At 52.0% G+C, this 12,682-nt stretch overlaps 1 protein-coding gene across 1 annotated transcript in view; it reads right to left on the minus strand.

Annotated features, from left to right (window-relative positions):
* Window positions 1-8,315: 8,315 nt before the first annotated feature.
* Window positions 8,316-12,682, minus strand: part of ARHGEF9 (Cdc42 guanine nucleotide exchange factor 9) — a 162,909-nt gene continuing 158,542 nt past the window's right edge. Inside the window, exon 10 of the mRNA XM_064427237.1 lies at window positions 8,316-8,817. Within this exon, the coding sequence (XP_064283307.1) occupies window positions 8,690-8,817 (128 nt within the window). The 3' untranslated portion in view covers window positions 8,316-8,689. The remainder of the gene's footprint in view (window positions 8,818-12,682) is intronic.

A 12,682-nucleotide genomic window follows, 5' to 3' on the forward strand; every position in this document is an offset into this window, starting at 1 on the left:
GCTCAGGTGATCCCACAGCTCAGGTGACCCCACAGCTGCGTTCCCAGGCCAGGTCATTCCAAGGGGAATTCTGCTGCTGCTGTGGTGGCTCCGTTCAGATTTGTCCTGCAGGGAGCCTGCACAGCTGCTGCTGCTGTGTCCAGATGTTGTGATACCCCCAGCTGTTCCCTTTTTACCAAATGGTTTCCAAAGCCCTGGGACAGCTTTGGGCTGAGCTCAGTGTGAAGCCCAGCCACCCCAATCCCTTGGGATCTGATCAGTGTCCCCGAGCTCCTGAACACCTCCAGCACAGCTCTCTCTCTGATTCTCTGCACTGCCACGTGTTTGTGAGGAAGTCAGCGTGTTCCCAGGTTGTCAGAGTGCACTGAGAGCATGGACACGTCTTATTTGTGGGATTTCTCTGGCCCCAGCCATCCCACACACTCTGAAGGCCAACGAGCAGCTGCCAGGGTCAGCAGTTTGGGATCCCAAAGTGCATCCCCATGGAGGTGTTGCCCTCATTTTTCCATCGGGGCAGAGCTGTTCTGTGGTTTGTTGGAGTCATGGAATGACAGAGTGTGCTGTGTTGGAAGGGACCCATCAGCATCACCCAGTCCAGCTCCTGGCCCTGCAATGGATTTGTAGGGAATTCTCAAAGCCTGAAAAAGGCTCGCACAGTGTGCACCTGTATGCAAACCTTGAGATAAGAAATGTTGACTTAGAAATGCCATGGAATAGGACAGACATTGTTGACAGAAAGAAGTTTCAAGTGTCTTGGTTTGAGAAGACAGGTGTCTGCTGAGGAAGGCAGCAGCTTCTCCTGAAATGGAAAATGTAAACTGGAAAACTCCTCCCTCTGAATTATTTTAACTTTGAAGTTAAGGGGTTTTCAGGCAAAGATATGGGAGCAAGAATAACAGTTCTTTGTTAGGAAAAATAAAAAATACAAATGTAAGAGTCAAAAAAAAGAAAGTAAAAAAACCAAACCAAACAAACAAACCAAAACAAACAAAAAAAACCCGCAAAAACCAAACAAAAAACAAACAAAAAAGAAAAACCAAACCAAAACAAACAAACAAACAAAAAACCCAACAAAACAAAACAAAATAAAGCCAAAAAAACCCCACTGCCAGAGTCAGAGCAGGCCCTGACCCCCTGTGGCACAGTCCCATCCCATGGGGGCTCAGCCCTCCTGCAGTGCCAGCTGTGCTGCTGCTGGAGCAGGGATCCTGCACAAGGGGGGAGTTTTCCTCTGCAGCTCCAGGGCTGCTGGAGATGGGCCTGGTGTTCCTCTGGGAATGCAGGGCAGGAGAAAGCTGCTCCTCTGGGAATGCAGGGCAGGAGAAAGCTGCTCCTCTGGGAATGCAGGGCAGCAGAAAGCTGCTCCTCTGGGAATGCAGGGGGCAGAGGCTGCTGTGCTGCTCCAGGCTCAGATTGTATCCAGGTAGGAATGCTTGGCTCCTGCCCTGGGCGGAGCATCTCCCCATGGGATGCTGGAATTTGATCAGCCCTGCAGGGACACTCCCTGGCCATGGACAGCAGAGATCTCCTGGAGGGAGGATTGGCTGTGGCAGAGATGAAGAAAAAACTGCCCCATGGACAGCAGAGAACTGCCCAGCTCTGACAAATTGATTATTTTACAGTCCAGGACACAAAGGATGGCCTTGCTAATAAGACTAGATACCTCAGAGAAATAGAACTATGAAAGATGCACTGTAGTAGGACCCACAAGGGATAATTTTAGATGATTGGCTTTAAGGTATTTACAGGATGGTGTGGCAAAAGCTGATAGGCCAAGAAACACAGTGTATTGTAATTAGGAAATAATTGGCTTCTTCTGATTGTGATGGTGTGAATTATAACATCTGTATTGTCTCACCCTTCTCCTGAGACTGAAAATGGAATAAAAGTTTTTAAAAGGCCTCTCAGTTTCCCCATCCCTGGGTCAGAAAAGGGCTTAAATCTGACACTGCACAAACACCCCAAAAATCCCACCCTGTGCATCCCTCAGATATCTCAGCCTGGGATGTTCCTGATTTTACTCTTCCAGATCTTACCCATGGCTCTGCCCTTCTGTGGAGCTTTCCTGTCCCTCAGAAATCCCTCCCGTGGTGGCTGTACCTGAACCCTCCCTGTGCTCTTGGGGAAAGCAGCCTCCACGCCCAGTCCAAGCTGCATCTCCGTGTCCTGCAGTGTCCCCTCACTCAGGGCACTCCCAGTGCTGGCCACTGCAATTAACAGCAATTAAGAGCAGCAGGGGAGAGGTGCCTGTCTGGCTTTCACTGCAAGGCCTTGCAGATTGCACGCTCCAGATCCCAGCAGGGAGGGGATGCCACGGGGAAGGAGCACTGGTTAAAAAAGCCCTGGCTGCTTCCCAGAGAGCTGAAGGATTAATTAGGGCCATGGACTGTCTAATTCAGCCCTTAATGAGCCCTGAGGGAGTGTGAGATAACAAAAGCTGGGAAGGAGCAGCCCTGGAGCAGTGCTGGCTCAGGACTGAGAGCCCGGACAGGAGATGTGGCACCCTACAGACAACTGGGAGGAAATTCTGGAGCAGGAGCCGGTGGAGTCTGGGCTGTGGAGGCAGAGCCCTCCTCCTCCAAAGGCACATTTCACCTGCTAAAAAGTAGAATTTGAGGTGTCTGTAGTGAAAGCTGCAAAACCAGGTTGGTGGTTTGGGGTTGGAAAGAAATTAAACCTCTCCAAAGGTGAGATCAAAATGTTAATCTTGTTTGGAGAACTCTGGATTGGAGCTTAAATTTCTTCTCTGGGCAATAATTTTGGGGCTGTGATCTGCCCTTGTTCCCCTGTGTGGGAGCTTGGCTGACCCAACACGGGACCCTCTGAGAGACAAAGGCAAAAAAAAAAGAGAAAAAATGAAAACCCCTCAGAGCTGACCCTGCAGCCTCCTCCCAGAGAATCCCTGCACCTTTTTGTCTCTTCAGTGGGCAGTGCCTGGAGAACCTGGAGCCTTTGTGGCCCTTCCCAGCAGAGCCTTCCTCTCTGGGAGATTTGCTAAATATTTAACTGAATGATTCTGAGCTCCAGATGAGATTTCCTTTTTGGGGGTGTCCTGGCAGAGCTGGGGCTGCCCATGTGTCCCTGCTCAGCCTAAGGGAACAATCCCAGCTGCTCCTGCTTCCTGCCAGGGCTGGGGACCCCAAACCCTGCTGGGGTTTGCATTGCTGCTCCTACTCCTGAATTCCTGGCAGGAATTCCTGCCCCATTTTCCTCCTGGGAGTGAGGGGCAGGATCTGGTCTTGACTCACAGGCTGCAGCATCAATGGCCTGCTTTGAGCCTGCTGGAAAATTTGGGGTTCTTCTGTTGGTTTGGGTGAAAGATATGATGTCATGCAGATTTTTCAATCCAAATTCCCCCGTGGCAGTTCTTCTGAGCCAGCAATTTTTAGGAAGCAGCTCCTGGAAGTCTCATCTCTCCCAAACCATTTCAAAGAAGTGCAGCCAAAACTGGGAGAGTCCAAATCAGAGCTGAAGGAATGAAGCACCACTGAACTCCACTCACCCCACACATTTTCCTGCTCCACCTCCCACCTCAGCTCCTGGCTCCCTCTGAGCCTGGATGGAGAAGGGAATTCAGACACTTCTCTGCTTGTGTCTGCTCTGATCCTCCACCCTGGGCTGGCAGAGGTGTGCTGGTGTTGCTGTGCAGGTGTTTATCCTGGACCATGGACTCTTGGAGTTGTCTCCCTGCCAGCCAGGAGAGGATGATCCCTCTGTGTGTGATGGATGTGATGTGTGTGTCCACTGAAAGGAAAGTAATGCTGCCCTGTGAATTCCCTCTGGATTCTTTGCATCTTCCTTCCAGCTGAGTGACATTTGTGGATGCTCTGCTGGGTGTGCTTGATTGGGGTAGCAGGATGGAAACAACTCTTTTCTAAGCTCTGAAAGAGTTTTTATTCAATTATTTCAAATTAAAAATATGGGAAGGCAAATCCTCCTTCTCCCTTGGCAACCTCAAGCCCCCAGGTCTGTAAGAAGCACAAAGAAATAATTTTATGTGAATCTGGCTCCCTGCTCCCCCCAGACAGGGAAACACCTGCAGAGAGGCTGTGGAGCCAGGTGGGAAGTGAAGGGAAATACAATTCACTTGCAGCTTTGTCCTGAGAAAGTTGAGGAGGGGGAGGAGCTGGGTTTGGGTCAGGAATTCCTCAGCCCTCGCTGTGCTGAGCTCCCTTCTCCCGTGACTGACCAGAGGAGGTTCACCAGCATGGCAGTGATGTATTGGGGGATATTTTCCTTTCCTCCCCTCCTGCTCCTCGGCTGCTTTCCCCAGCACCATCTCTGCTCTCACATTTTGGGAGTAACAAGGCCCTGAAGGGCTGTGGTTTATTGATTTCCCTCTGGAATACCTTTTCCCTGAGTTTTCTCAAGTGTTTTTCACATGGGGAATAAAGCCTGCCTGGTACTTTCCCTCCTCACCACGGTTTGATGGCATTTCCTGGGACAGAAATGCAGGAAAAAAATAATTAGCAAAGCTCCCAGCAATAACAAACTGTGCAAATCTTTGTCCTCCAATTCCACTGTTTGGCATTATCAAGGAGAAGAAATGTGAAAATGGTAACACTCTTTAATTCATTAACGTGCTAATTGATTTCACAAAATTAGTTTGCAGGCACTAAAAGCAGTTTCTCTTATCTGCTTTTTCTGAACTGCCAGTACAAAGCAGAAGCAGAAGTAGGGAAGATACTTGCACAAATAAATGGAAATAGTGATACAGCAAACGTTGCCTGAAAGCAAAAATCAAATTCTTCCCTGTTCTGCTGAATTTGGCATGCATAAAAAATACAAATTTTCTGCATTTCCAGCACTCTGGAGAAGAAAAGGGCTGATCTTTTTCCCCCCCATTAACAACAAGCACTTAGGGGGCAGTCAGGACCCAGGGACAGGGAGCAGCCCAACTCCTTGGATTTATTTTATTGTCAGAAACCCCCTCATCACTGTTTTGTCAGAGATCACAGCTAGAGAGAGAATGGGGACAAAGAAGTGAAACGGAGTTGTTGTCTCCTCTCAGAAGCACTTGCAGTGGTGTTTGGTTTTTGTATTGATTTCAAGCACAGGTCCTCTCTGGTGTGGATGCTTCCCTGGGGAACTTTTTCCAGGTGTTTTTTTGAGCACAGATGGACAGTGGAGAAATCAAACCAGCAATGCAGGAGGCAAAGGGAATGGTTTCAAAGGCTACCCCTGGAATTGTTGGTGTTTCTCAGTAGCTTTGCCTGGATTTCTTAAACCAAAGACTCTGCTGCTCTCAGGGAGAAGAGCCTTCCTCCCCTGCTCTCCCTCGACCCACAGCCTGAGGGTAAAAATGGTGCCCTTAGAAAGAGGAAAATAAAAGTGCAGATTGCTCATTTGGAAAGAAAACATTTTCTTTTTTCTCCTGTTTTAAGTGAAGATGGGCTTTAGTAAAAAAGAAGGGAAGGGATTTGTCCTCCTTTATTTCTGATGGAAGCAGAGGTGGCTGGGCAGGCACTGCCAGGCAATGGGTGTTGCCCTCACTGAATTAAATCTAAATTTGCCTTCCATGGCTCTTCTCAGGTATTTTTTGCTGGATATTTTTCAACTATCCAACCAGTCTGGGTCATCTCCATGTCAGCTTTGATTTTGGGCAGTAGCTTGGGGCTGACACGGGGCTGCATTAAAGGTCTCTGTAGCTGAGCACAGAGGAAAGGGCAGCCCTGGCTCTTGGACCAAGGAGAGTTTGTTCCCATGGTTTTCCAGCCTGCGAACAACCTGCCCTGGTGGGGATGGAAGGAATGTCGAGCTGAACCTTGGGACTGTGGAGCTACCATGGAGCTTCCAACTGTTTGGGGTTTAGGAGAGGTTCAACCATCTGAAAGTGCATCATCTGAACATTTGGCAAGATGAAAATCTGGAGGAGAGAGTATTCAAAATTTACTTTTCATTAACACGAGCTAATTAAACCATCCAGCCAGCACTCTCCGTACCCAGAGCAGGCAGCCACATCTATTTTGAGCTTTCCCTTCTCCTGCCAAGTCCAAGTCTCCAGACCAGCTTTATTTTTCAGTGGGAACTGAGGACTTCGGGACAATGTCAAGCATCACGCTCTGGATCTGCTAATTTGTGGCTGGGTTGTGCAATTCTTGCCCAGCTAATTTTAGCTGTGCCTTGCAGGGCGAGAGTGGGACAGCTTTGGTAAAGAACAGGCCACAGGAGCAGCCCCAAGCTCTGAGTTTAATTGTGTAAGAAGCCAGCAGAACCATGGGCAAGGCTCATATGATGGAGCCTTTCTTTAATTCTGCCTTGTTAATATGAGCTCTGCTGCACTCCAGCTTTCCTGAGGATATCATTTATAACACACTTGCTTCCCAATAACCTTTACTTTCTCAGCAGCAGAATCTCACCCCTCATGTGGTTTCAGCACAAAGTCTGGGAAAAGGGAAAAGGGACTTTCTCCTGGCTTGTTGTGCCATCATCTCTTTGCCATCATCCCCTCGCATCTTTGTTGGATGTGGGCTTTGTTTTCCTTGAATAAACTTATTTTTAGCTCAATAAAGTGCACTTGAGATCCCCTCCTTCCCTGGCAGCCTTGTTCTTCCTGGAGCATTGAGGGGAGGGTGGGATTTGAAGTGGCAAAGCTGCACTGAAAACCTCTTGGTGCTTGGACTGGAGCTTTATTTCCTGGGAAAGGCTGAAATCCTGGAAGCCCAGAGTAAAACCCTGAGTGACTCTGGAGAAGTGAGGATAAAGGGGGAGTAGCCAACATAACCACGATTAAAACTGGGGATCTGTGGGTGTCCATCAAGAGCAAGCCCTGACCCAGCTCCTCAGCTCTCAGGAGCCCAAGCAAAGCAGCCCCTGCTCTGCCCCACTGCTCAGCTGTGGATGAAGCCTGAACCCAGAGGTGGGAGCTGCTCCAGCCCTGCATGCCCAGGGTGCCTTTCCAGGGTGTGGGAAAGGCTGCAGAGAGCCTGTGCAGCCAGCTCTGTGTCCATCTGTCCCTCTGTGGCCAGAAATGCCTCAGAGGGGCTGTGCTGTCACAAATGCCCAGTTGGGGTGGTCCTTGGAGACACCCAGCCAGGTGGGAAGGAGGCACCAAGGGGCTTTCAGCTGTGCTGTGTCCCCAGGTGTCCCCTGCAGTGGCACTGGGATCTCTGCACACGCTGCCTTTGACCACAGCTGGTTTTGGGAGCCCTCAGCCCTCTGCTGATGTCCCTGAGGCCACCTCAGCCTGGCAGCCCAGCCCAGCTCTCCCCAGCTCCAGCACTGGAGCCAAACAGAAATGAGGATTTTCCAGAGCAGCTTTAATTCGTTACGAGCCACAAGTCAAGAGGAACCATTTTTTTAAAATTCCGTCTATTTTACCTAGACAAGTGTTCCCGTGTCATTAATTCTGCCTTGGCTGCTAAGGCTTTTTCCAGCCCCTCAGCCCGGAGCCTCCTCGCTCCAAGCACAGCTGGACAGAGCTGCTGGTGGCTCTGCTGGCAGGTTCTCCATGCTCAGTTCCACCTGAAGGATCCCCTCCACACGGTTTGGATGGAAACCCTCCCAGCCACGGTTATTCATTGGAACCATCTGTTTGCACTGGCACTCAGGGAACCCAGCACAACATTTCTGCTGGTTTCCAGACTCTGCACCCCTGGCAGATCCCAGTGAACAGCCCCTGGTGTTAACAGGATGTGGTTTGGTGCAGGGATGAATAATCCTGGCACTGAAGGCAGTGCCCTTTTTCTGGAATTCCTCTTGGAATTTCTCCTGAGAATGGCAGAGAGATTATAACTGGGGTGGGGGATGGAATTCAAACATCCAAACTGGCATTTCTACAGCAGTTTGGATCAGCCTTTGTGTTTGCTGCAGGAGGAGTGTGGCCTTCACCCCCCTTTACCTGTCACCAATGTGCCTTTTTATTAAAAGCCAGGAGAATCACAGAGTCAGGACAAAGCCCGTGCTGAGCAGGTTTTCTCCCCCTCTCAGAGCTGTTATCTCTGGATTTTTGGCACTGGTCATTCCCTGAGTGCCAGCCACCCCCACTGACCCTGCTTCCACCCCTCACTCCCAGGGGCTCTGTGTGGGGAGTGGGATGAGCTCTGGGGTGAAGGTGGGCTTTGCTGGAGCAGCCTCTGGGAAGGGGCTCTGATTTCTTCTGCACCCTGCAGGAGATGACAGAACTCAGCCTGCTTTCCCTGTGCTGGAAACCAGCACTCAGCACGTCCCAGCTGCAGGGCTGGCAGAATCCAAGCGCCCATTTCCCTTTGCCAGGGAAGTGTTGTTACCCCCCTGCTCCACAAACCCACCTGGGACCCCCACACAGCCAGGGATGTCTTTAATGGAGCCCTGTGGAGGCTGAAACCACTCAGCTGTAAGCAGGCAGCAAAATCAAACTCTTTAATGGAGTTAAAGACAGGAGGAACAGGGCAGGCCCCTGGCAGCACGGGAACGCCAGCAGGACGTGCCCGGCCTGGGCCAGCCAACATTTCTGCTTCTGTCCATCCTTCTCCTTGTGCCCAGCTGCCCAGCAGGCTGGGAATGGCACAGCCACGGCACGGCAGCCGGGCAGGGCTGGGATACAAACCTGGAGTGCCACAGTCACCTGTCCCAGCAGCAGCAGGTGCCTCCAGCAGGAGATGCAGCAGGAGTGGCCACGCTGGGGCTGTGGGAGCTGCACAGGCCTTGGGCAAGGGCAGCAGTCCCTGCTGGGCAGAGCCAGAGGCCACGGCCCCCGGGCTGCCAGCAGTTATGGGTATTTATTGTATGTGCTCCTATTCTCCTTTCCTGGTCCAAAGAGTCGGGATTTCCTCTGAATTGCGTGAAACCACCGCAGCAGCAGGGCTGGCCAGGCACTCCTCTCGTGCTGCCCTGGATCTGTGGGGGAGCGAAACTTTGAGGAAAGCAGAGAGATGGTCACATATTCCCTGAAGAAGCTGTGGGACAAGGCTTTGTTAAGGCAGGTGGGGACAGCTCCCTTGGTGGGATCAGGGAAAAACCCTCCCTGTTCCCTGTGCACACAGCCCCACCCCAGCAATGTACACCTCTGGGGGTGGGAGGGCTCCTGGCGACTGTCCCAGGCGGTTCTGTCACCTGGGTGTCCCCTGGGAGTGCCAGAGCCCCCTGCAACTGGCCATGGACACCAACACAGCAGAGCTGGGCTCCAGCTAGGCCAAAAAATAAATCACAAATCAACTAAAATAAATCACAGAATACAAACAGTCTGGTTTAGGACAGATAAGGCAGCAAGTGACAGAGATTTTGACAATTGCACTATCAGTGCAATTTGCTTGTCTTGTCCTTTGCTGATTTAGGGCCGTGTAAAAACCAGGCTCTGTAAAAAGCATCCACTTTCTGTTGCCTGAGCTTTGGTGCTGTCAGGCTGCTCTGTATTTGGCACAGAAAAAGCACAGTTTGGCTGCTGAGGAGTTAAACCAAGGCAAATGGCACTTTGCTTTATCCAGCTCCCAAACAGAGGGCAGAGGACTTGTGTGATGGCTCAAATGTGTGGAAAGCAATTCCACTCCAAGACGTGCTGCCATCCCTCAGACTCAAATCTCCCTGCACAGGAGTGACTGATGAAGGAAAAGCTATCAAATGTCCAGGTCAGCAGCACCAGATTGATATTAAACCAGCCTGGGCAGTGCAGCTCAGCAGAGCTCTGCCCAGCCCATTCATCTGGAGAGGCCAGGCTGGAGGAACGGCAGTGACAAAGGACTTTGTGACACAGCAGCAGTGACTGACTCCTAAAATTACTTCTTTGTTCAAACCTGCTGCTCCCCTCACATTTCTGCAGTGCTCAGGGTATCAGCCCAGCCTCTGTAAAGCCAGACTCAAAGGCTGCTGTCTTTAGGACGAGGCACCTCTTAAGTCCTAAACCATTTCCACCCAGGCAGACCACACTGTGGGCAAGGGCCAGCTGCTTTTTGATTTCCTCTGACCTTGCAGAGGTTTGAATGCACATCCACACCCTCTGAGGATTTACTGAATAAAAGCTGTACAGCTTTTGTAAAGGTGAGCTAAGAAGAGAAGCAAATACACCAATAGATCCCATAATTGCTTCTCCAGATGAAAAACAGAGAAGGAAATTTCTCTTCTGAAGTTAACTCCAGGGCTGGCCACGAAGGCAGCCCTGAGTGTCTTTGAGATGATTCTCAGAGGTTATTCATAAGTGAATTTATAAGTGAATGTAGTGCCAGGATTTGTTGTGGAAAAACCAGATCCTGGCAAAAATGTGTCACTGTTCCCATCCAGCTGTGAAACAGGAATAAGACCTGAGAGGCTCTAGGTGTGTGCTATGGGTCTGTGTGTGCAGAGCTCTGTGTGTGTGAACAGGACCTGCTTCTTTGCAGAGGTCTGGGTGTGCAGAGTTCTGTGTGGCCCCAGCTCTGTTTGTCCAGGACCTGTGTCCAGCCCTATGTCCCCAGCTCTGTCCAGCTCTGTGTCCCCAGCTCTGTGTCCAGCCCTGTGTGTCCCCAGCTCTGTGTCCAGCCCTGTGTCCCCAGCTGTGTGTCCAGCCCTGTGTCCCAGCTCTGTCTAGCCCTGTGTCCCCAGCTCTGTGTCCAGCCCTGTGTGTGTCCCCAGCTCTGTCCAGCCCTGTGTCCCCAGCTCTGTGTCCAGCCCTGTGTCCCCAGCTCTGTCCAGCCCTGTGTCCCAGCTCTGTGTCCAGCCCTGTGTCCCCAGCTCTGTCCATCCCTGTGTTGTCCCCAGCTCTGTGTCCCCAGCTCTGTGTCCAGCCCTGTGTGTCCCCAGCTCTGTGTCCAGCCCTGTGTCCCCAGCTCTGTCCAGCCCTGTGTGTCCCCAGCCCTGTGTCCCCAGCTCTGTGTCCAGCCCTGTGTCCCCAGCTCTGTTCCCCCCTCCTCTCCCCGCCCAGTGTCATTCCCAGCTCCCCCCCAGCTGGGAGCTGTGACAGCCAGCAGTGTCACATGTGACAGGGTGCCCCAGACCAGGCGCTGCTTGCAGCACTGATGATTTCTTTATGAGACACGTGTTCCTGCAAGAGTAGCATCTTTAACACGCTCTCCTGAATGGAAAATAAATCCTCCCCAGAGTTCCCTGTCTCGTTTTGTTGGTATCAGAAGAGGAAGTGCTCTGTGTCCCTCAGACAACACACAGGCCACCCTGGTTTTGGACAGGGAGGGGCTGGAGGGAAATTTGGGGATGTGCCCTGAGGGGCTCTTGAAACAGGGTAAACTTGGGAGCCATTTCCAGCCCGGGAAAGGGCTGAGCACAGACATCTGTCAAACCTCCAAGAGGTGACAAACTCCTGTGGCTCTGACAGGAAAAGGTGCAAATCTTCACCAGGATGAATTTTGCCTGGAGAGAGCTGGAAGAAAAAAGGATGTGAACATTAAAAGCATTTCAGAAATACCTTCTGTCTCTTTCCCGTAGCAAAGGTGGGAGGTGCAGACAAATAAAAAGTTTTACAATTTGTACCTGCAGCTTTGGGGATTATATTTGTAGTTTAACAGCTCCTGTCCTTCCTTAGCAGCTGACTGTGGAACCCTTGGTGGTCAGGGCTTGGAAACACTCTGAAAATGCCACTTATTCCCCATTCCATCTCCCCAGCACATGCAATTTCAGTCATTCCTTATAAACCAGCACAGATGGTGCATTACATGCTTTGGGATGCTGCCCTGCTGCTGCACTTAGTGCAGAACCTGGTGCTGCTTCTTAGCTCCAGAGTAAGAAGAAAATGGATTGTTTGGGGTGGATTGGGATGTGTCATCCCTGCAGCATCACTCAGACTGAAAATCTCATTCGTTAAAAAGCAAAAGCTGCTCTGTAACACCACGGATACACACAGGGATAGCCCAGAGGTGGGTTTTCTGTAGAGCCCTTCCCAAACACTGCTGCCATGCCACACACTCGTCACTCACCCCAAGGGGAGCCAGGCCACCCTGCTCCTGGATGCTCCCAGCTCCACACAATGCTCCTGTGCTCCAGGTGGGCACAGCCACACCCGGGGCTGTCACCCTGCAACACTCCCCCGCCTCCCCACAAGAGAAGGGGCTTGAAATGGGTTTCTTTGGTTTTGGTTTTTGTTTTATGCAAGCAAAGTTCGGTGTAGCTGAATGCTGGCTGGCTGGAAAAGCTGAAACCAAACGGATCAGACGGAAGGCAGAATTTGGCCATCAGCTACAGGCGGCAGCAGCCTTCCCGGCCATGGAGGGCTCTTCCCTCTGCGGGAGAAGCAAGCCGGGCCGGGGGCAGGCTCGGGGCAGGGCCGGGGCTCCTCTGAAGCTGAGGAGGCCTCGGCGGTGCTGCCGCTCCCGGAGCACACCCGGAGCCGGGTGCCTGCGCTCCTGCCTGGGGGGCACTGCCCGTCCCAGCGGATCCTGCGCTCCCGGCCCTTCCCCGCAGCTCCTCCGGCAAACCCGGGGAGTGCAAAACGCTGGGAGGCTCTGCTGGCCGGCACAGGCAGCGGGAGAGGGGCTCTGCAAGGCAGGGCTGGGCACGGGGCCGCGGCGCGGGTGTGCTGGCCCGGCCGCTCCCCTCAGGCACAGCCTGAGGGAACAGCATCGCCTGAGGGGTGACCCCAGCACAGCCCCAGCGTCCTCTCCACTGCAAGCAAGGCAAGCAAGAGTAAAAAGCTCGGCTGGGGGCGTTGCTGAAGCAGGAGGCAAATGTGAAGCTGCGATGTTTGAGGTCCGGGCGAGTCTGCTCCTGAAGCTGCTCCAAGTGCGGCCCTGCAGGAGCCTTCCTTCGTGCATCTTTGCCTCTCCCCTCTCAGAGCAGAGTT

The sequence above is a fragment of the Passer domesticus genome, chromosome 7 (genome assembly GCF_036417665.1).
Source record: "Passer domesticus isolate bPasDom1 chromosome 7, bPasDom1.hap1, whole genome shotgun sequence".
In the NCBI taxonomy this organism is placed as follows: Eukaryota; Metazoa; Chordata; class Aves; order Passeriformes; family Passeridae; genus Passer; species Passer domesticus.